Source organism: Mirounga angustirostris, unplaced genomic scaffold, assembly GCF_029215605.1.
Source record: "Mirounga angustirostris isolate CCGP_5_RB_7025 unplaced genomic scaffold, mMirAng1.0.hap1 SCAF_7, whole genome shotgun sequence".
Classification (NCBI taxonomy): Eukaryota; Metazoa; Chordata; class Mammalia; order Carnivora; family Phocidae; genus Mirounga; species Mirounga angustirostris.
In genome coordinates, this window is record NW_026991715.1 from 59257218 (window position 1) to 59282232 (window position 25015).

The following is a 25015-nucleotide window of genomic DNA, read 5'->3' on the forward strand; positions in this document are numbered from 1 at the left end:
AATATAAAACATCCAAAAACTATTTATTAATCTCTAAAGAACTGCTTTAAAAACAATGCAAGCAAACAAAAATTTAAATTACCATTCTAATTTGTAAGAAGTCAACATTAAAGTTTATTTACAACATTTTAAAGCAAACTACACTTTTAAAATCCTCCCTTCTCATATATACATACATATAACTAGAGACCACATCTTTAAGAATTACACGCATTTATGGAAAATAACCAATTATATATAATATTTATAATTTCACTGACAATACTACTGGAAATTTTTTGAAAAAAAATCTGGCCTTAATATGTAAATTATAAAAATTTTTTAAAACACCAAACCTAAGAATGATTATTTCCCATATTTAACACTCTCTGTTAATGAAAAATATATTAGTATTTATTCCTACCATAATAACTTCTACAAAAAACAGTTACAGTAATCAAAACGTAATGTAAAGTTATTGCTTAACTATGTTAAGAAGTCAAAGACTACATGAAATCTAAACCTTCAGAGCAGTTACCTTTTCTCAAAAGTATTCTGGAAAATACACTGAGTTATAAGAATCAAATATACCAACTGGCTCTAACAGTTCACTAACGTTATCAAAAGCCTAGAAAACGAATATAAAGTGTTAGTCATTCTTTAAAAGGCTAATGTCTATTAACAGCTTAAAACATGGCACAGTAGGGGGTTAATATGCTGTTGTCTGAATCACTTTCATCAGTTTAAGTACCTATTAGTCCTTATTAGCAATGTGCTAGCAAGGTGCTATTGGTCTTTTAAAGTTTTTTCTGCTTCTTCTTAGTCTATTTGGCCAGAAAGATTCTTTGGCAATAGTGTTTGAAACAAAGTTAAGATTTGTGTTTTTCTTTAGATTTTATATTTTCCAATTTTAGGTGTGTATTTGAAAAGTGGTTTCTCCTTTTAGGACTCTGTTCTAGATACAAATTGTTGAGCACATCTGTATACCGAATCTTTTTCCATCTTAAAATTTTCAACAATATGAACATACTCTCCAAAATTTCTCCAGTGGGGAGAACTCATGATGAATCTTCTCAGAAACCAAGGCAATTCATGTGCTTTCTTAAGTAAGATCACTCATGTTGAACTAAATACAAAACGAATGTTCACAAAGTAAAGCTGGCCTGTTTTATTAAACTAACTTAGTAGTATAACCAACAGTTATTCTTTAGATATCACAAATTTATTGTTTAAAAACTGAAATTCAAATGATAAAACTGAATAATACCTTATGATTAAAGTTTACTCAACCTACTTTCAAGGACCAAACTTTGAATAAACTCTAACTTAAAATTATTTTTTAACAGTTCAGAATAGAAAAGTCATTCTGATTAGAGTGTAATGTAGCAATTTCAGAAAGTTTTGCAGCTCTGGCTCTTCTGATAATTAGCTGGGTAATCCTGAACAAATCATCTACCCCTCTGGTCTGTTTCGGGGAGAGGGGGCAAAATGGGGGAGAAGAGGGAGGACAACAGGGAGCAAGGAGAGAATCTTTAAGGGGTACTTTATCAGCTGTACAATTTAGTGTTTCAAAAGGAAAAGATATTCTCCTTTTAGGGCTATATTTAGAAGTGAAATGAATTTAAATTGTTTAGCATACCTGCATGCCACATCAATTCTTGTCATTTTCAACAATATGGAAAGTACTTTCCTAAAAAAAACTAAACATATCTGGGCATTCCAACTCATACAGTTTTATTCTTCCAGACCAGAAGGGTGTTAAACTGCATGTTAACAAGATAATGTATTAAATCATTAGTGGAATTATAAATAGATAAAACTCTTAGGAGACTAACTTGCCAATTTCTCTCAAAATTTAAAACACAAATGTCACTGAGCCCGGGAAGCACAGCAGATATGCCACCCCAAAATATGCCACTTTGGCATATGGATAATTTTGAATTGAACTCAAGTGAGAAAAAGCAGATATAAGAAGCCTTCCCCCTATTTACCTAAAAGCAGGACATAAATTTGTGTCTCCCCTCCTCTTCTACCAGAGGACAGAGTTAACCACCAGAGACAACTCCAGAGATGGCACGAGAGGAATCTACATAACAAACTTAACTGATCGGCCCTTAACTTCCATTAGTTAGCTCCCCATAATTTTTTTTTTTTTTAAATATCACATGTTTATTTTTTCCAGTTTCCATGGGACATGAGGCTTGGTCTGTTTTAGCTGGGCCTTCTGTTCAGTTTCACTAAGCTAAAATCCCCATAAATATTTACCTTACATTTTGCTAGAAACTCAAAGTCTTTTTCCTTTGTCTTACCACTACTCTACAATTTAATTTTTTTTTTGTTAAGAGCTAAGGTCAAGTTCTAACCCCCTTAAGTTACTCATTACTAAGTAAGGTCAAGTTCTAATCCCCTTAAGTTACTCATTACTAAGTATTCATTCCCATGTATTTGCACGTTAATAAACTTCTATTTGTTTTCTCTTGTTGATCTTTCATCAATTTAATTTATAGGGCCCCAGCCAGAGTATTTAGGAGCGCAGAGAAAAAAAGTCAAGTTTCTGCTCCCCTACATCAGCAATTCTTCTTGTAGGAATTTATCCTACAGATACATCTGCATATTTGTAAAACCACACACATACAAGAAAATTCATTGCACTATCTTCCAAATCAATAAAATAGTGGAAACAATATAGAGGTCCATCATTTTAAACCTTTGTGGGGATTTAAAAAAGATGGTATGTCCATACACAGGAATACAGCCACTGAAAGGAATTGAGGCGGCTCTACATGTCCTACTAGGGAAGTGCAAAAAATGCAATGTGCACAACAATGTTTAGAAAGTATACTATCATTTGTTTTTGTTTTTAAGGTTTTTAAAATTTTTTATTTACTTATTTGAGAGAGACAGAGAGGGAGAGCATGAGCAGAGAGAGGGAGAAGCAGACTTTCTGCTGAGGAGGGAGCCTGATGCGGGGCTGGATCCCAGGACCCTGGGATCATGACCTGAACCGAAAGCAGACACTTATCTGACTGAGCCACCCAGGTGCCCCTTGTTTTTGTTTTTAAAGACATAAATGTAAATACTTGTGCATGCACAAAATATCTCCAAAAGGATACATACACACAAAAATGAGTAATGAAGTTGGCTCCAAGAGGGCAAAACTGGGTGGCCAGCGTACAGGGGCAGCAGACTCATGTTTCACTGCATATCTTTTCGTACCTTTGGAGTTTTGTACCATGTCTTTTCTGAAAATTGTTCAAAAAACTGTTCTAAAGTATTTTAAAATATATTAAAGGGAGATAAAGAATGAGACACTTTTCTGTTCTCAAGAAACTTAAAATGTCACAGAGAGTAATTCATTCATTTTACAATATTTACCAAAATTGTACCAATTTTTGTGCCAGGCCTCTGGAGAATGTATCCCTGCTTATGAAGCTTGTATCCAGGTGGAGATTAATGTATAATATTATGGTAGTTAGAGAAAGTCTAGTCCAAGTAAAGCAACAATTAGCACACTTCTGACAATCTGAATTTTCACACACTACTAGAAATCAGTAGAAACAGTCTGAGTTCCCCTAAAATAGATTAGCAGTAGCAAAAGGAAGAGTGACAGAAGTAAAGAGAAGTTATTAGAAGCAGGAATAGTAAGAGACACATAAATGGCTGACAATATATATGAAAGCAAGAGACAGAAAAAAATTTAAAGTAACCATGAAACCAAGTTATCACACAGTGTAATTCAAGCATTTTCCAATTAGAGCCACAGTTATACTGCAAAGATGTTTATTATAATCAGGTTTCTAGAAATCTCAGTAGACATGTTTTCCACAGGAAAAATGCTATACTTGGTATTAGGTTTTATAAGTTGTCCCACAAAAGCCTAGCTAACCCTACTTAAGTATTCAATGTGCGTGAAATACTTTTGACAGAATACTATGTATACCATGTACAACTATGCTTCTTTTTTTTTTAAAGATTTTGTTTATTTATTTGAGACAGAGAGAATGAGAGACAGAGAGCATGAGAGGGAGGAGGGTCAGAGGGAGAAGCAGACTCCCTGCCGAGCAGAGAGCCCGATGCGGGACTCGATCCCGGGACTCCAGGATCATGACCTGAGCCAAAGGCAGTCGCTTAACCAACTGAGCCACCCAGGCGCCCCACAACTATGCTTCTAATAAGAAAAAAAATCAGAATTTCAACTCGGATGCCAAGAATGCCTAATTTATTACAGTCCTTGCCACAGAAGCGGTGACTCTCTTTCCTCCTAGAAGGTAGGATGAGCAACTGGAACAGAAGGGCAGAGAGAACAAAGGGTTGTTGGGATTTCAAGGCAAGATAATTTAATCTGACATTTCCTCTTCCTCCTCTTACCTCTTCCATCCCCCACTAACCAACGAATAGCACTGAACTGGACAAAAAGAGCTGGGAGGTGAAGGGGAGGGTTGAAGGAAGATACTGTTTTTCCCTACTTCTTACACAGAGGATAAGACCTCAATAGGACACTGAAATGGAGGCAAACAGGAGCCAAAGTTGAGCCTAAAGCAACAACAGAATAAAAAAAAAAAAGACAAAACAAAATTAGAGAAAAAGAAAGAAAGAAAGGGGGGGAGAGAGAGACAAAGAAGAGAAAGCAATCTCTAGCTAGTTCAGTAAAGGAAATTCTTCCTTACATTATACATAGGTATATATAAATTAGAAATTAGAGTAAGGATTTCAATCTCAGTTGCAAGTAACATGATTTCAATTTAAGGAATTTAAGCACTATAGGAATTTTTTGGTTTGTGTAACTAAAATCCAAGGGAGGATATACTTCATGGTTGTCTTGATTTAGCAGTTAACAAGAGCATCAAGAAATTTCCCTTTGTATGTCATTCTGCCATCCATAACCCAAGTTTCATCCCAAAGCCAGATTCCCTAAGTGTTAAAGGAAGGCTGCCAGCCACAGAATACTCTGAGCCAGAATTCTAAGCAAGAGCTCTGAAATGTACCTTGTGGAAATGGAACTTGACTGGCTAGAAGAGAGAGAGGTGGAGCAGTTTCCTCAAACAACAGGTGTTCTATGTACATGGGTACGGATGATGGATACTGGCATGAAAATACAGGCAAATATCAAGACAAGAAAAAAAGATACTGAGGAAGTAGCCACAGTGTTCACTACAAGATGTATGAAATGCAGATCCAGAGTCATCACTAAGTATTATGTATAACTGCCCATTTAAAAGACAGAAATCATTAGAATTATTATTCTTTTTACAAACAAAGCCAAAGTTGGCTCCTGAGACTACTTTTATTCAATCTAATACTAGAAATGCCATGACAGTTTTAAAGAGTAATATAAATTTTTTAAAAGTATCTATTTTGAGACCTATATGGGATATATAAAAGAAAATATAAATGAATATAAATGAATGGAAATAAACACCTTGCTTTTGGTTGGGGTACAAGTAGTGAAGATTAAGGGTATGTACATCTACTAGATTTTTAAACCTATGATAATGACAATTATAAAACTTACGGTGTAGGTTAACAATTAAACATTATCAAGAATAAATTAAAATCCTTCTCTAGAAGTGCTGTGCCAAATCTAAGAACTTAAGTTATCATATATCAGAATGAACAGATACCACTATCTCAAAACGATATCTGTACTCCCCTATTCACTGCAACATTATTTACAATAACCAAGACATGGAAACAACCGAAACGTCCAGTGACAGATGAAGAGATAAAGAAAATGTGGTGCTGTATATAAGTTGGCCCTGAAAAACAAAGGTTTGAACTGCATGGGTTCACTTACATGTGTTTTTTTTTTTTATAAATATAGTATAGTACTGTAAATGTACTTCATCTTCCTTATGATTTTTTAAATAACATTTTCTCTAGCCTATGTTATTGTAAGAATACAGTATATAATACATATAACATACAATGTATGTGTTAATTGACTGTTTATGTTATCAGTAAGGTTGCTGGTCAATAGTAGGCTATTAGTAAAATTTTGGAGGAATAAAAGTTACAAGTGGATTTTCAACTGCACAGTGTCCCAACCCCCACACTGTTCAAGGGTCAACTGTATATATACATATAAAATGCAATATTATTCAACCACAAAAAGAAGGAAATCCTGCCATTTGCAACACATGGATGGACACTCATGGTATTATGCTCCGTGAAATAAGCCAGACAGAGAAAGGGAAATATTGTATGATCTCACTTTTATGTGGAATCTAAAAACAAAACAAACTCATAGAAACAGAGAACAAATTGCTGATTGCCAGAGATAAGGGTGGGGGAATAATAGGTAAAGGTAGCCAAAAGTAAAAACTCTCACTTATAAATAAGTTCTGGGGATGTAATGTACAGCATGGTGACATATAGTCACCATCAAAACAATACTGTATTATATATCTGAAAGTTGCTGAGAGAGTAATCTTAAAAGTTCTCATCACAAGAAAAGAAATTATGTGAGGTGACTGATGTTAACTAAACTTATTGTGGTAGTATTTTGCTATACACACACACACACATATATCAAATAATTATGTTGTACACCTTGGACTAAAACAATGTTATATGCAAAATATATCTCAATAAAAGTGGAAAAGAACAGAATTAACACAATAACATGGAAAAGGTCATTTAGAAAGTAATATTGTTGGCCTTCTTTAGCCTTAGCTCCTGCTCAACCCAGCAACAAGTGGGTTTTCAGAACCCATTATCCAGACCTCCACCTGCAAGCCTCCCCTCACTCCCCAGGCATTCAATACTGAATGCAGTGTCCTAGAAATGGACAACTTTCCAAAGGATCTTTCCAAAGAACCTCTCCTTTCCATCAGGTAAAAAAAACCCTGGGCTGCCTGAGGTATATACATTATTCTACACAAGGAAGAAGGAGGTGATTAAGTATGTGGTTGGAGGCTGAAGCTTCATACCTCCTTTACTCTCTTTATCTGTGGGGATGCTTGCTGAAAAAAAAATAATCAAAATAATTTTCCTATATAATGAGAAGTAAATAAAAACAGTATTAGAATAAAATTAAGGTCTACCAAGCTTTGGAGAGGATGTGGATCAACAAAAAGAACTCTCATAGAATGCAGCTGAGAATGTAAAATGGTACAACTGCTTTGGGAAACAGTTCGGCATGATTTTACAAAGTAGACCATCCACATACCTGTCATCTGACAATTCCATTCCTGGAAAAATATCCAAGAAAAACTCTCATATATTACCAAAGACATGAACAAGAACATACACAGAAACACAATAACGGAACAATCCAAATGCCCACTGCTAGAAGAATGGATAAATAAATTGTGGAATTATCACACAAGAAAATAATATACAACAGTCAAAACAAATGTATTACATCTAAATGTAAAAATATGGGTAATCTTACCAACATAACAAAGAGTAAAAAATACTAAGTCCTAGAAGATATTCTTCTCACAAATTAAAAAATAACTAAACAATGTAACTCCTTAGCAATATACAACTGATAAAATTATATAAAATAAAATAGCAAGATAAACTCATTGGCCACTGGTGACTGATTCAACATCTAGCCCCTTTCTCCTCCCTAGAGGTCAGGGGATGGGACTAAAAGTTCCAACCCTTTAATGAGAGTTGGTTCCCTGGCAACAGCCCCAACCTTCAGTTAGACACCTAGGGACTTTCCAAAAATCATCTCCTTAACACAAAGAAAGATCTTTATTGCTCTCTTCATTTAGGAAATTCCAAGAGTTTTAGGAGCTCTGTGTCTGGAATGGGAAGGGAGACCAAACATATATTTCTTTTTTTTCTTTTTTATTTTTTAAAAAATTTTATTATGTTAGTCACCATACATCACTGGTTTCTGATGTGGTGATCCACGATCCATTATTTTCATATAAAACTCAGTGCTCCACGCAGTACGTGCCCTCCTTAATACCCATCACCGGGCCAACGAATCCGCCCTCCCCCCTCCCCTCTAAAACCCTGTTTGTTTCTCAGAGTCCATAGTCTCTCATGGTTCATCTCTCCCTCCAATTATCCCCTCCCCATTTTTCCCTTCCTTCTCCTAATGTCCTCCATGTTATTCCTTATGTTCCACAAATAAGTGAAACCATATGATAATTGACTTTCTCTGCTTGACTTATTTCACTTAGCATAATCTCCAGTCCCATTCATGGTGATGTAAAAGTTGGGTATTCATCCTTTCTGATGGCCGAGTAATATTCCATTGTATATATGGACCACATCTTCTTTATTCACTCATCTGTTGAAGGGCATCTTGGCTCTTTCCACAGTTTGGCTATTGCGGACATTGCTGCTATGAACATTGGGGTGCATATGGCCCTTCTTTTCACTACATCTGTGTCTTTGGGGTAAATACCCAGTAGTGCAATTGCTGGGTCATAGGGTAGCTCTATTTTTAAATTTTTGAGGAATCTCCACACTGTTTTCCAAAGTGGCTGTACCAACTTGCATTCCCACCAACAGTGTAAGAGGGTTCCCCTTTCTCCACAACCTCTCCAACATTTGTTGTTTCTTTCCCTGTCCATTTTTGCCATTCTAACTGATGTAAGGTGGTATCTCAATGTGGTTTTGATTTGGATTTCCCTGATGGCTAATGATGATGAACATTTTTTCATGTGTCTGTTAGCCATTTGTACGTCTTCTTCAAGAGAAGTGTCTTTTCATATCTTCCACCCACTTTTTGACTTGATTGTTTTTTGGGTGTTGAGTTTGAGAAGTTCTTTATAGATCTTGGATACCAGCCCTTTCTCTGTAGTGTCATTTGCAAATATCTTCTCCCACTCTGTGGGTTGCCTTTGTTTTATTGACTGTTTCCTTTGCTGTGCAGAAGCTTTTTATCTTGATGAAGTCCCAAAAGTTTATTTTTGCTTTTGTTTCACTAGCTTTTGGAGATGTATCTTGAAAGAAGTTGCTGTGGGTGATGTCAAAGAGGTTACTACCTATGTTCTCCTCTAGGATTTTGATGGATTCCTGTCTCACATTGAGGTCTTTCATTCACTTTGAGTTTATCTTTGTGAATGGTGTTAGAGAATGGTCGGGTTTCATTCTTCTGCATGTGGCTGTCCAATTTTCCCAGCACCATTTATTGAAGAGACTGTCTTTTTTCCATTGCATGTTTTTTCCTGCTTTGTCAAAGATTATTTGATCAGAGTTGAGGGTCCATATCTGGGCTCTCTATTTTGTTCCATTGGTCTATGTCTGTTTTTGTGCCAGTACCATGCTGTCTTGGTGATCACAGCTTTGTAATATAGCTTGAAATCAGGCAACGTGATGCCCCCAACTTTGTTTTTCTTTTTCAACATTTCCTTGGCAATTCGGGGTCTTTTCTGATTCCATACAAATTTTAGGATTGTTTATTCCAGCACTTTGAAAAATCTCATTGGAATTTTGATCGGGATGGCATTGAAGGTATAGATTGCTCTGGGTAGCATAGACATTTTAACAATGTTTATTCTTCCGATCCATGAGCATGGAATGTTTTTTCATCTTTTTGTGTCTTCTTCAATTTCTTTCATGAGTGTTCTGTAGTTCCTAGAGTATAGATCCTTTACCTCTTTGGTTAGGTTTATTCCAAGGTATCTTATGGTTTTTGATGCTATTGTAAATGGAATCGTTTCTCTAATTTCTCTTTCTACAGTTGCGTTGTTAGTGTATAAGAAAGCAACTGATTTCTGTGCATTGATTTTGTATCCTGCCACATTACTGAATTGCTGTATGAGTTCTAGTAATTTGGGGGTGGAGTCTTTTGGGTTTTCCACATAAAGTATCATGTCATCTGCGAAAAGAGAGAGTTTGACTTCCTCTTTGCCAATCTGAATACCTATTATTTCTTGTAGTCTGAGTGCTGTTGCTAGGACTTCTAATACTATGTTGAACAACAGTGGTGAGAGTGGGGATCCCTGACGTATTCCTGATCTTAAGGGAAAGGCTCTCAGCTTTTCCCCATTGAGGATGATATTCGCTGTGGGTTTTTCATAGATGGATTTTATGAACTTGAGGAATGTTCCCTCTATCCCTATACTCTGAAGAGTTTTAATCAAGAAAGGATGTTGTATTTTGTCAAACGCTTTTTCTGCATCAATTGAGAGGACCACATGGTTCTTCTCCCTCCTCTTAGTAATGTGTTCTATCACACTGACTGATTTGCAAATGTTGAACCACCCTTGCATCCCGGGGATAAATCCCACTTGGTCGTGGTGGATGATCCTTTTAATGTGTTGTTGGATCCTATTAGCTAGGATTTTGTTGAGGATTTTGGAATCCATATTCATCAGGGATATTGGTCTGAAATTCTCCTTTTGATGGGGTCTTTGCCTGGTTTGGGGATTAAAGTAATGCTGGCCTCATAGAATGAATTTGGAAGTTTTCCTTCTGTTTCTATTTTTTGAAACAGCTTCAGTAGAATAGGTATTATTTCTTCTTTGAATGTTTGGTAGAATTCCCCAGGGAATCCATCAGGCCATGGACTCTTGTTTTTTGGGAGGTTTTTGATCACTGCTTCAATCTCATTACTGGTTATTGGCCTATTCAGGTTGTCAATTTCTTCCTGTTTCACTCTTGGCAGCTTATAGGTTTCCAGGAAGGCCTCCATTTCATCCAGATTGCTCAGTTTATTGGCATATAGTTGTTAATAATTTCTAATAATTGTTTCTATTTCCTGAGTGTTAGTCATGATCTCTCCCCCTTTCATTCATAATTTTATTAATTTGGGTCCTTTCTCTTCTCTTTTGGATAAGTCTGGCCAGTGGTTTATCGATCTTATTCTTTCAAAGAACCAACTTTTAGTTTCATTGATCTGATCTACTATGTTTCTGGTTTCTAATTCATTGATTTCTGATCTAATTTTAATTATTTCTCTTCTAATGCGTGGCTTAGGCATCGTTTGTTGCTTTTTCTCTAGTTCTTTAAGGTGTGTAGTTAGTTGGTGAATTCGGGATTTTTCTATTTTTTTGAGTGAGGCTTGAATGGCTATGTATTCCCCCTTAGGACCGCCTTTGCAGTATCCCATAGGTTCTGGACCGATGTGTTTTTGTTCTCATTGATTTCCATGAATTGTTTAAGTTCTTCTTTGATTTCCTGGTTGACCCAAACATTCTTGAGCAGAATGGTCTTTAGCTTCCAAGTGTTTGAATTTCTGCCAATTTTTTTCTTGTGATTGAGTTCCAGTTTTAAAGCATTGTGGTCTGAGTATATGCAGGGAAATTTGTGACCCAGTATGTGGTCTATTCTGGAGAAAGTTCCTTGTGTGCTCGAGAAGAATGAGTATTCTGTTGTTTTAGGGTGGAATGTTCTGTAAGTATCTATGAGGTCCATCTGGTCCAATGTATCATTCAATGCTCTTGTTTCCTTGTTGATTTTCTGCTTAGATGATCTGTCCATTGCTGAGAGTGGAGTATTGAGGTCTCCTACAATTAACGTATTGTTATCAATATGACTCTTTATTTTGGTTAACAGTTGGCTTATGTAGATGGCTGCTCCCATGTTGGGGGCATAGATATTTACAATTGTTAGATCCTCTTGTTGGACAGACCCTTTAAGAATGATATAGTGTCCTTCTGTGTCTCTAATTACAGACTTTAGTTTAAAATCTAATTTGTCTGATATAAGAATTGCTACCCCAGCTTTCTTTTGAGGTCCGTTGGCATGGAAGATGGATCTCCATCCCTTCACTTTCAGTCTGGATGTATCTTTAGGTTCAAAATGAGTCTCTTGTAGGCAGCATATGGATGGGTCCTGTCTTTTTATCCAATCTGCAACCCTGTGCCGTTTTATGGGAGCGTTTAGGCCATTCACATTGAGAGTGATTATTGAAAGATATGAATTAACTGTCATCATGTTGCCTGTGAAGACCTTGTTTTTATAGATTGTCCCTGTACATTTTTTTTCTGTATCACTCTTGGGATCTTTCTCCTTTTATAGAACTCCCCTTAATATTTCTCGCAGGGCTGGCTTAGTGGTCACATATTCTTTCAGTTTCTGCCGGTCGTGGAAGCTCTGCATCTCTCCATCCGTTCTAAATGAAAGCCTTGCTGGATAAAGTATTCTTGGCTGCATGTTCTTCTCATTTCGTACCCTGAATATGTCTTGCCAGGCCTTTCTGGCTTGCCAGGTCTCTGTGGTTAGGTCTGACGTTATTCTGATGTTCCTCCCTCTGTATGTAAGGAATCCCTTCCCCCTAACTGCCCTTAAGATGGTTTCCTTGGTTCTAAGATTTGCAAATTTTACTATTACATGCTGGGGTGCTGGCCTGCTTTCCTTGATCTTGGGAGGGGTCCTCTCTGCCTCTAGGATGCGAATGTTTGTTTCATTCCCCAGATTAAGGAAGTTCTCAGCTACGATTTGCTCAAATACATCTTCTAGTCCTCTCTCTCTCTCTCTCTCTCCACTTCCTCTGGGATTCCAATTATTCTGACATTGGAACGCTTCATGGTGTCACTTATTTCTCTGATTCTATTTTCATGGATTCTGAGTTGTTTTTCCCTGGCCTCCTCTCATCCCTTTTTATTTATTATACTGTCTTCCAGATCGCTTATTCTCTCTTCTGTCTCAGTTACCCTAGCTGTTACATTATCTAGATTGGATTGGATCTCATTGATAGCATTTTTAAGTTCTGCCAATTCACCTTTTATTTCTGCCCTTAGAGACTCTTATGTTGCCATTAATTGATTTCTCCATTCTAGCCATTGTCTTCATAATTGCTAGCCTGAATTCCATCTCTGACATCTTGGTTATGTCTGCATCCATTTGTAAATCTGCAGCATAAGTCATAATCTCTGAGTCTTTTCTGTTTTGGGGGCTCCTCCTCCTAGTCATTCTGTTTATGGGTGTTTGAGGGAATGTATAGAGTCCAAATTATTGACCAGAACCCAAGCAAGATGCACCTGTTTTCTTGGGACCTTAGGGTTGCTGGCCTCGTTTTCCCAGCCTGTCTTCTGCGGGAGGGGCCTGCCGCGCTGTTACTCAGACAACCCTGTTTGGGCGGAGTTTCCCTGCGCCCCTGTGGCAGGGGATGGGCTCAGTGGGAATCAGTCTTTGGGGCTTTTGTTCTCTGGCGCCTCTCCCTGGCGGCTTTCCGCGTCTCTTCCGCGAGTCAGAGCAGAAGAGACCGTTTCCAACCCTCTGCCTCCAAGCAGAGAGATCGCAGTCTGTTCTTCAGTGAGCTCTCCAGGCCACACCATCTCTGTTTCTGTCCGTGCTGCTATAAACTGCAGCGGCCTGGGTTGTGCGCCCCTCCGCAGCACTCCCAGTCCTGCCTCCAGGTCGGGGCACGTCTCTGCCCTTTGTGCTTCTAAAACTGCCAGCCGCTCCCAGTTCGTGCACACGCAACCCCGCCGCTCAGGATTTCCGCCCCAGGGGCTGCCCTAAAGTCCTTTCCCTGCTGCTACCGGTCTGTGAGTCTGCGCCCCATCCCCAGCGCGTGAGGCTGTCGCTCCCCAGCGGTGTAGGATCCCCACGGCCAGGCACCCTCCCGCTGCCGTTTATCCTCCGATATCTGCCCGCAGAATCATGGCTCCCCACTTCGTACCTCAAAACCAACCGCCTGCGGTATTCTGTCTGTAGAGATCCAGATCTTCTTACACCTCAGGCTGGTTTCGTGGGTGCTCAGAGTGGTCTGGTAGATATCCGGCTCAATTCCGGGGACCAGCTGAAATAGGGCCCCCTACTCCTCCACCATCTTTCCCATATATTTCTTTTTATAAATCACACTATCACAGGACCCCAAGGAGCTTTTATTTATATGAATTATATCAATGCTTATTGTATTAATTAAAATTAAGGAATTCTTAAAAAGTTTTGAAAATTAAAAAATTATATGTATTTAATTCACTTAACAAATGTTTTACATTTTTGCAAATTTTTAAAATGTATGTACTAATAGAAGCATCTAGATTTTCATATTTTCTGCATTCAATCTATTGCACTATCACGTACCATATAGCCTTTGGAAAACTCCACTATAAAACTGTGAGCAAATTAAAGTGAAAAAGGCAAATAATGTCTCAGTATTACTATGAAAATAACTTCTACCTTGCAGACACACTGAAAGTGTCTCAGAGACCCCAAGGGACTTCTAGACCATACTTTGAAAACCACTAGTCTAGTGAATTCAACAGATAATGTATTTTTAGTACTATCTTACCCAAAACTACAAAGTTCTTTGAGAACACAGACAGGGAAACACTAACTTTGGAGAAAGCCAGGGAAACTTCTACAGAGGTGGTGTCATCTGATCTGAGACTCAAGCCCAAATCCTTACAAACTAGACCCCATAAGAACTGTACCCTCTCCCTCCTACTTCTTGGTGTGTCTCCTACCCCTCTCCTCTTCTATCTCACTTGGTTGCTGTTCCTCAAACTAGCCACCCTGGCTCTGTTTGTCAAGCCTTTGTATTTACTGTTTCTTCAGTATGAAAGGCTCTTCCCTCGTATTATCCCACCATTGTTCTTGCCACACCTGATAATCCTGAAGGTTAAAGGAGAGCTGTATCTCCACACAACTATAATCCACTCAGGGCCCACTCCTTGAGAAATTCTGCCTTACACTAACTGTTATATATGTGCACTAGGAGCCATAATTAACAAATTACATGGTAGCATTATTTGTAAAAGCGAAAAATGAGTGGAAAAGCAACCTAAATATCCATCAAGCCTAGAATGAAAAAAAAACACTAGTGCATTCACATAAGAGAATGAATTAGAGCTACATGTTCCAACATGAAGTCTCAAAAACAGTAACATTACGCACAAAAAACCTAAATGTCCATAAACACGAGAATGAAAAAAAAACACTAGTACGTTCAAACAAAAGAATGAATTAGAGCTACATGTTTCAACATGAGTCTCAAAAACAGTAATATTAAGATGCATGAAAATAAAAAGTTTCATAGGTATGAATATTTATGAATTTACGAATAGTTACACTATTTACAATGTAAAATTTCTTAATTTATATTTTGATAAGTAACACATGATTTAAAATTATAAAAATTTCCTCCCATTCTTGTCCTCCCTCCAGTTATACAGCTTTCCTTCCAGGAGACAACCAATATGACTAGTTTCCTGGGTATCCTTCCAGATATGTTTTGTTATACAATGTTAAGTTCACAGGACATATTATAATATGGTTTATGTATCTCCAGTATAAATTAAAAGTTTAAAATATGCATGGAAATGATGAAGTCAAATTAAGAATAAAAATTACAGGCAAAGAGGGAGAGGAACTGACTCAGAAAGGGCACTTCAAATGTACCTATAGTGTTTCATTTCGGGTTTATTGGGTTTTCTCTGCATTTTTTTTTTTTATACATAAAATAATTACTGCTCGGGGCCCTGGGTGGCTCAACTGGTTAGGAGTCTGCCTTCAGCTCAGGTCATGATCCCAGGGTCCTGGGATCAAGCCCAGCATCAGGCTCCCTACTCAGTGCGGAGCCTGCTTCTCCCTTTCCCTCTGCTGCTCCTCCTGCTTGTGCTCTCTGTCAAATAAATGAGTGAAATCTTTAAAAAAAAAAAAGAAAGAAAGAAAGAAAAACAAGGCAGGTTTTTAAAAATAATAATTTTTCTGCATAAAAGAAAACAGGTGAAGAGGATCAGATTTGAGAAGGTAATCAGTTTGGTGTCAAATGGCGTGAAATCAGATGGAGTGAAAACAGATTTAGTGAAAACTAAAATAAGGGCATTCATTCAATACTTTAAAATGAGTCTAAAGTTCAGGATAAAGCTAGAGATCAGGGATTTACATAAAGTGATACTTGAAGTTCTAAGAATAAATATCCCAATACATGTACACTGCATAACTTAACGGCACAGATTTCTTAAGGACCGAGCCAAAACTTTGCTATTTTAGCTTCTCTGGAATACCACCTACTGCTCATAATAAGATTTCAATTTACCTATAACTCTACTATTTTTCTTAGATTTAAAAAAAAACAAAAAACCCTGGGGCACCTGGGTGGCTCAGTTGGTTGGGCAACTGCCTTCAGCTCAGGTCATGATCCTGGAGTCCTGGGATCGAGTCCCGCATCGGGCTCCTGGCTCAGCGGGGAGCCTGCTTCTCCCTCTGACCCTCTCCCCTCTCATGCTGTTTCTCTCTCTCTCTCTCAAATAAATAAAATCTTAAAAAAAAAAACAAACAAAAAAAAACCTGCAGTGCGTGAGCCTATTTTTGTAAGTAACTTAACAATGGACAGTAACACACATACACATACACCTACCTCTATTAAATTACAGTCAAAGGGAGACAGTGTTCTGGTTAGCTCTAGGTAAACTACAAAACATTTCTTGATCGAACTTTAATAATTAAAAATTTTTCTACAGTAGTCTCCAACATAGCTTAAAAATGCTGTAAAGTTAACTTTTAAACAAATCCTTGATATAAATTATTTTCTTACCTTGTTTCTCTAATAAAAGTACTATCTTGACAAGTCTTTGAAGGCTGAGATTATTAGAGCTAGTTCTGTTGCTCCTGAAGTTTAAAGAGAGTATTCATCAACTTTCTCCATCTCTCACTGTTATAAAGCAACTTCTTTTTCCAGATTCTTGAGCTGTTCCCGGGCATCCAACTGACCTCTTCTCTAGTTCCCTCCATTCTGTAACTCGACTGACAAGTATGTATTAAATGTCTACTTTGTAAAAAGCAGTGTGTTAGACACCACCCCTCTGGTCCCTAAAAAGGTGACAAAAACTGCATGGCCTTAAGAAAATCTTTGTATATCTTGACATAATGCAGAATCCTTAGAACTTAACATTCTAGGCTTGGGAGATCAAAATTACAATGCTATACCAGTAATCTAAGTGGAAATACATTTCAGTAGATTTATAGGTCTTCAAAAATTTCATAGAGTACAGATGTTTTTCAGGCAATGGATGCCATATTAAAAGCATGCCATCTAGTACTGCTCAGAACCTGAGGGTCATTCAGTTAAAAAGTACATGCCTACTTGTTCTGATAACCTTTATAGACAAACTGTGAGTTAGAACGCATGTATATACATAAGACTCCCTAAGATACTTCTTTAGCACAAGTTAAAGGATCTCAATGACAACAATAAACAGGGAACTCAGTTAAAAACCAAAGATAAAAACCTTGGGGTGCCTGGGTGGTGCAGTCACCTACGCCTCGGGCTCTTAATTTCAGCTCAGGTTATGATCTCAGAGTCGTGAGATTAAGCCCTGCATCAGGCTCTGTGTTCAATGCAGAGTGGGCTTGGGTTTCTTTCTCCCTCTCCCTCAGCCCCTCCCCACTGTGCGAGCTCTCCACGCTCTCTCACTCTCTTTCTCTCAAATAAATCCTTAAAAAAAAAAAACCCAAAAAGATAAAAACCAAAGATAAAGGAGGGTTTGGAAATAACAATAATCTAGCATTAGAATTGTAAGAATGTTGCTCTTTGGTCTCAGCCAGAGAAAAGAGATGAGGAAGGGGACTTCATCATTTGGAAAGTATAGCAGTAAGATACACACGTTGTGCCCCTACTGTGGCTCTAAGGTCTACTGCCTTCAGAAGTCCACCTGTGGCAAATGTGGCTATCTTGCCAAGCAGAAGAGAAAGTATAACTGGAGCACCAAGGCTAAGAGACGAAATACCACTGGGACCAGTTGAATGAAGCACCTAAAAATTGTATACCACAGATTCATGAAGGAACAACACCTAAACCCAAGAGGGCAGCTGTTGCAGCATCCAGCTCATCTTAAGGATTTCAACGACTGATTAATCACAAAATAAATATTTTGGTTTTAAAAAAAAGAAAGAAAGAAAAGAAAGAATGTCTTTTGACAATTGTAGTGAATCATTTATACATTTTAGAATAACAGCTCTCAAAAACTCCCTTGACTACTCTTCCCTACAATAAACTTTACAGAAATGCACTAAGAGTGAAACTGGCTTTGTTACTGGCTTTGTTATATTGTGTTAATAATATTGATACAGTATTTTTTAAACTGTTAAAAAGACAACGTCACTGATATAAAGAGATTTTTAGAGTAAGTAGGGCATCACTGCCTCAGCAGCTTATAGAAAGATGGCCATTACAAAGTCCTATAGATGACTCAAAAACACAAGCTTCATCTTCCTCCCTTCTCTCTCTGCAGCCAATCAGTGAACATAACAAACAACTGAAAAGCAAATTTTTATCACAATTTAAAAGAAAGCAAGTTTCACAGTCTCTCCAGGGGATCAGATCATTCATCTTTATGCCCTATATCCACACTTTATGTAACTACAGAATGGTGATGATGATAATAATGACAGCAGTTAACATAACTAAACATTTACTACCAATCAGGCATTTGGCCAACTGCTTTACATGATTCACTTACTTAATTCTCCCAACAACACTATGAGAAAGATATTATTAACCCATTTTTCAGCTAAGAAAACTGTGGCTTTTAAAAGGTTGACTAACTTGTCTAGGGTCCCATATATAGTATGTATTAAGTGGAGCCTGGGATTCTATTTGTTTAACTCAAACTGCAACAATAAATAGCTATAGTAACTATTATACTGTCTTACTGTAACTGATTCAATGGCTCCCTACTGCTTATTAAATTAAAAAATCCTCACAGAATAAGGTTCCATTCATTCATTTGTTCAATGGAAAGACTTTTGTTGAGTATTTATTATGTGCCTTCATTTCTTCACTGGAAAGACTTTTGTTGAGTATTTATTATATGCCAACGCTATACCAAGTGACTCAATGATGTAGGTTCTGAGTGAAGCTGCTAAATAAATGATCTCTGGATCCCTCATATGATTGATGTTTTTTAAAAATCACCTCTAGGGGCCCCTGGGTAGCTCAGTGGGTTAAGCATCCAACTCTTGGTTTGGGCTCAAGTCATGATCTCAGGGTCGTGAGATCCACACTCAGCGTGGAGTCTGCCTGAGACTCTCTCCCTCTACCTCTGTGCTCTCTCTCTAAAATAATTTTTTTTTTTAAAGTCTCTCCTAAAAAAAAAAAAAAATAACAAAATAGAAATCAGCTCTAGGCAAATAAAATAGCATCATTATAGGAAATGGAACCCTGGGATACATAGATCACACATCCAAGCATTTATATTCTAAGGGTTGTGGACTAGTCATTATTAACAAAATTTTCCAACTTTGCTCTACTACATATTTTCAAAATTTTCTACCAAACAAAAAATGCAATGAAGACACAGAACACATTCACACGTACACACACACACACACACACACCCAGAGGTCAAAAGATCTTTCACTTCCACATTTAACTTACAGAATAATATAGCTTGTGTTGGGAAAACCATGGTCATGAGTGGCCTTAGCTTTCTCCCTTTCCAGCTTGAAGAGACATCTGGTTGCCAGCTGTGTAGCTCCTAAAAGTCACTGCTTGCCAAGTAGTTGGCAGAAGGTGGTGAAGAGCTGACCACCTGCAATCCATTCTGACACTGCCTTTGACCATCGCTTTAGAGAACTGAATACATTACAGAAATTCCAAAAGGAGTTGGCTAAATTTCAAGGCAGGAAGTTGGCCATTTTGGCTGAACTTACTTTAATTCAAATCAAAGGGGTATGATGTGGGAGAAAAGATAAAAAAGCTACTAAACCTTACAGGAAATTTTCAGGGCTATGTCCTTAACCTCTCCCAGATACTGTCCACCACACTTCTATCCATTTTTACTTTAAATATAAGAAGTATATAAACAACTACAGCTACAGGGGGAAAACTACATCTATGTCTATGCAAACATATGTGTCATTCCTATTTTTCACTTTTATGTCAGTACAATAAATATATTCAGTATACATACACAATGTATGTCAATATAGTGTATTATATACATTACATATGAATATATATTTATTAACATGGAAATTTTACTTAACTTTTATGTTGTTATTATGTCTGCTGTACATAGTATATATATCATACACAGTTGTATATCAGAGGTAAAGGTATACACATATTTGGGAAGATGCCACAGTTTGGGAAAGGTGCTTGCTTAAAAAAAAAATCAATACAATTTCCCCACTGATTCATGATGTAAAATTCTATAATCAAGGCTTGTAGATTTGTAATTATGGTATGTCAGCTACATTTAAACAAGAGTGTTAAAAGATTGTTAAAGTTAAACTAACACAATTGCAGTGTGAATTGTCCTAGTCTCATTCTAATCTACTGGTGTCACTTTCATTTAATCAGAGGAAAACTATGGGCCAATGTCAGTGCTATTTCCAATGCCCTAACATTCTTTGTTCACGTTGGATTTTAAACCATTACCAATCTAAAATGGTTATAAAAAAGATATATTTAAAAAAGTATTTTTAATCAGTTAATTCACTCACCAGTGGGCTAGTTTAGCAAGTTTTTTTTTTTTAAAGATTTTATTTATTTATTCATGAGAGATAGAGAGAGAGAGAGAGAGAGAGGCAGAGGCAGAGGGAGAAGCAGGCTCCCCGCGGAGCAGGGAGCCTGATGCGGGACTCGATCCCAGGACCCTGGGATCGTGACCTGAGCCGAAGGCAGACGCTTAACCGACTGAGCCACCCAGGCGTCCCTAGTTTAGCAAGCTTTATTGAAAATAAGTTGGCTTTAAGGTTATTAAATAAACTTTTATGTTAAATGCATAACATTTTGTTTTTGCATAAGTATTCTTGTACTTGCCATAAATCTAGTAAAAAAAACTTATTTTATAAACACAAATCTTACTTGGGAATTTACAGCAGACCTAGATCATTAAGCTGAAATACCATATCAACATTTAAAACATTGAGCCTCGATTTTCTTCTACTTTAATAAAAGTTATTTTCTAAATCCCTAACAATTTAAATTGATACAGAAAACTACTCTGGCAAGGATTCATATTTATAGGACACAGTTAAGTTTTAATTTAAGTAAGGTACAACATTCAATTCACAGTTGTATTATCAGCAGATAGCCTCCAAATAAATCATGGCACACAAAACAGTGGTATGCTAGCTAGTTACAGCAGAAGTACTAATACAAATCATCCTGGTTTGCCTGAGACTTTCCCAGTGTTAGCACCGAAGAGTCTACATCTTAGAAACCCCTCAATCCCAGGTAAACTGGGACAACTGATGCCACCAAGATATCAAAAAAAGGGAGGGGGGATTTTCAGTTATGCACTGGAGAAAACGAAAATTGGAGTGATATTTGATAACTCCCTGCTAGGCTGCTACATTAGCTGTGACCCAGTGACAGATACCAGTAGGTCTAGCAAAAGCCTGAAACATGGATCTTGGTGCCAGACCCGAACCCACCAACTAACACTCATTAAATAATGAGTCACATGTGAACAAAGGCTGCTGCTTGAAGAAACTGCACACATCTCTTACAGCCATAATTAGCTCTGGAAAAACAATCCTGTTACTGGGAAGGGGATATTTAAGGAGCCCTTGAGAGGCTCAGTACCAAGGTAGCCTCATTGCTGTCCAACTCTTATAAGCCATTCTTAGTAACTGGACTCTTTCCTTGTTTCTAGAGTTCTAACCTCTTTCTCAAAACCTATTTCCAGCAATCTGATCCTCTCCCTTTGTTACCATATGAGATAACAAAGTTTCTTTAGGCCTAGGGTACTGTAAGGCTTCTGCCTATTTCCTTAGGGCCTAACCTAAAATCCCTGAAACTTGCTTCTACTTTCCTGTCTAATGTGATTTGCCATCACTGGACTGCCTTCACCATTCTGCCAACATGCTGAGACTCACATCTTTCATTCATTGATCTCTCTGTTGCCACATACCATCATCTACTTACTGCCTATATCCATACTCTTATAACTTTCCCCATCCCTGCTCAGATTTCTTACTAAAATCCACTACAGGGAACTTCTGGATCCCTGAAGTATTCTAGCAGACTGATTAGACACTAACTCTAAGAATTCACCCTCCCTAGGAAAGCCACCCAAACTGAACTCTAGAACTTATAACTAGAATATAATTCTAATGGCTCTCAACTCCTGGAGAGAAAACCTGAAATAATTGGGAGACAGGAATGATGACTTTAAATGTCTTCTTTCAAATAAAAGTTGTGACTTCTGAAGAGAAATGAGGCTATGGGAAATGAACATCTGGCTAGAAAAAAGAACAGAAATTGGTTTTTAGACCATTGCTTTAAGAAACCACTGAACAGAAGCCTGTTCACAAAACCAAGAACATGTCTGAATCATGAAACTAATCAAGAAGTCTTTGAAACTAAATTTGGAGAGGAGAGAAATGCATACCTTTGAAGACCTTTTTATTATAAAAATTTTAAACACATACAGAGAAGAACATAATGAAGCCCATGATCATTCCACCCTAAAAATTATTAATATGTTGCCGCTGTATCTTGCATTATCTACTTTTTTCTTTGCTGAAGTAAAATGTAGAATTTAAAAAATAGGACACTAAGGCAAAAGGTGGAATCAGCAAAATAACTTTCTGGCAAAAAATAACAGAAGAGAGACAGGGAACAATATTTATGGATTTAGATGGTTGTCTACCAAGGTAAAATATAAATAATGAACAGTTAAAATAGAAATTTTAGGTTTATTAAAGAACGTATCTCCTTTTACTACAAATGGGGAAGCTCTACACCAAAATGTCCTTAGAAAAACCATGAAAAAAATCTGTGGTAGACATTTCCAGTAATTTATAAGCAATTTGAGTAAATACATAAATTTTAAGTAAATAGTAAATTATGAAGGGGTTTCACAAAAATGGTAAATTTTTTGTACTGAAGTACAAAGAATCAAAATTAAAGTTTGATAATGCTCTATTGAAATAAATTGAAAACCAAACTTTATTTCCAAGCTATTTCCATATGCGCTTGACAATTTTTGAAAGCCTAAAAACTTAGCTTATTAATTATTTAAATGGGTGTGTTTTCTCTAGAATATGTATTATAATCATATAACTACTGGAACTAATTTTATAAACTAGTGTAGATCATTAGGATGAGAAATGACAAGATCATACAGGTAATTAATGGAAAACTATCATCAGGAGTCATTTCTCATGACTTTTGGCCTAAAGCACTCTCCGTGATACCCTGGTACTTCTGCCAAATAGATCTACTAAAATGACAAACAAAACCTAGCAAAAGTGAACAACAGAATTCTAGGGTGAGTGACAGTGCAAATTATTTATATTTTCAATTATACATGTCAATTCCCCTATTTCACACATCTTTAAAAATACTCTTTTTTACAGCATTGCAGCTTAAATAGTTGTAGATCAGAAACTTTGGTTCTTTTCCCTGTTCTGCCATTAACTAGCACGAGTTTAGTTTTTCTACTTTAACTTCATTAAACCTCAGCTTCTCATTTGTAAAACAGGTACATAAACAATACTACTAAGTTAACATTAACTAGCCACTTACTATTTGCCACATACTGGGTTAAAAAGCACAGCAGGCATTTCTTGCAAGAACTGCAGGAGGTGGCTACTAACTCCACTTTACAGATGAGGTAACCGAGGCACGGTGCAATGTAAGGTATTCAGCAACATATAATAAATGGCAGAATCAAGATTTGATTTTTCTCTCACTTGAGAAAAGGCTGTTCACTTGACTACTACTCGCAGAATCTTCCTACTGCCGTAACAATAAAGCTTCTAGGAAAGTAGTGCGATCCTCAGAGGCAGTACCTTAGTTAAGTGAATTTATTCTTCCCTTTGCCTGTCCTTCCTCCGGTGGAAATATCAACAAAGGGAGGAAAGGTGGAGAGGAAAGGGAGGAAGAAGCCAGACGGCTAGGATTAGACATTTACTTCTACTGCAAAATAGCCTGCTTCTTCTGGGGGCTGTTTATCTTTTCTCCGAGCATGCCTCATCAAAAAGTTTGATGTTCCTGGGTCTGCAGCATAAAAATCTAGGAAGTACTGAAGTGTCCAACGGCACTCAGAATTATGGCCAATTACAGGACGGGCCTACCCAGGATAGTTATTTCAACAGCATCCCACAGCTTCGGGGGCGAACTTCGGGGAAACTGACGGAGGGGAGAAATAGGCCACAGAAGTTTGGTGAGTGTGCTGCAAGTTCTTAGAGACTGGGAGTCCCGCCTGCCATGTTAGATCACAGGGCCCCAGCAAGGCCTCATTTTTGAGGGCCGGGCTCTCGGCGTCCCCGCTAAACTTCAGAACGGGCTTGCGCATCCATCTGAGGGCAGGTAATGGACTGAATCCGCCCCCCACCAATCAAGCTGGGCAGGGAGACCCGCGACGCGCGCACCCCGGAGGTACGACCCCGAACGGCGCCGCCTCCGGCTCCGGGCCGCCGCCCCTCCACCTCCCCGGCCGCCGCTCCCCGGTCTCCTCTACCGCCGGCGCCCGAGGGGCGGGGCCGCGCCGACCCCGCCGCCCAACGGTTCGGTTCTCTAGGAGAAAGACGGCCGGGGCCGGGGCGGGGGCGGGGGGGTGTCCCGGCCCGCGGGCTCAGGCACCGACGCGTCCCCGCCGCGTCCCGGCCGCGGAGCCCCAGGTGAGGCCTGGAGTCCCGAGCCCGCTTTGGGCCTGCGCTCCGCCCGGCCTCTCGGACCGCCATAAGGCGAAGGAGAGGCGGCGGCGTGTGCGCTGCTCGCGGCTCCTTACCGCTTCACCACGCCGGTTTTGATCTTGATCTGCCTCACGCGAGGATCGGCCATGACCACTCGGGCGCCGCGGGATGGAAGGGTGGAGAGCTAGGGTAACAGCGGCGGAAGGCGGCGCGTAGGAGGTGGTAGTGTCGGCGTAGTCGCCGTGGCCCCGCGCGCATGCGCAGGCCCCGGCGCGGCCCTGGTGCCGGGCCACACCGACGGGCGGGGTCGGAGGCCCGCGGGCCCAGGGCGGGTCACTCCGCGCAGCGGCTGTCATCCGCCTCCACCCACTTTCCCCCTCGTGGAGCCTACCCTCGTCTCGCTCGGACAGCCTTCCTTTTAGTGTTTGAACAGCCTTTCTTTTAGTGTGGACGCGAGTTACACTTTTCCCGGTCTCCACAGCCTGGGCGTTGTGGGAAACTTCAGTTATCTTCCCCGGTAGATTGGTTTGGCCATGACATTGCTTTGCGAAATTATCTGCCTAATGGACGGAATGACCTA

General features: G+C 38.6%; 1 protein-coding gene and 1 pseudogene across 2 annotated transcripts in view; one reads left to right on the forward strand and one right to left on the reverse strand.

The window, feature by feature from the left end:
- Window positions 1-24806, reverse strand: part of TBCA (tubulin folding cofactor A) — an 84234-nt gene extending 59428 nt beyond the window's left edge. Inside the window, exon 1 of one of the 2 annotated variants that reach the window (XM_064596272.1) lies at window positions 24531-24806. In XM_064596272.1, the coding sequence (XP_064452342.1) occupies window positions 24531-24791 (261 nt within the window). In that variant the 5' untranslated portion in view covers window positions 24792-24806. The remainder of the gene's footprint in view (window positions 1-24530) is intronic. The other variant, XM_045896928.3, reaches the window with a different exon arrangement.
- LOC123859248 (large ribosomal subunit protein eL37-like) lies at window positions 17398-17678 on the forward strand (annotated as a pseudogene).
- Window positions 24807-25015: the final 209 nt, after the last annotated feature.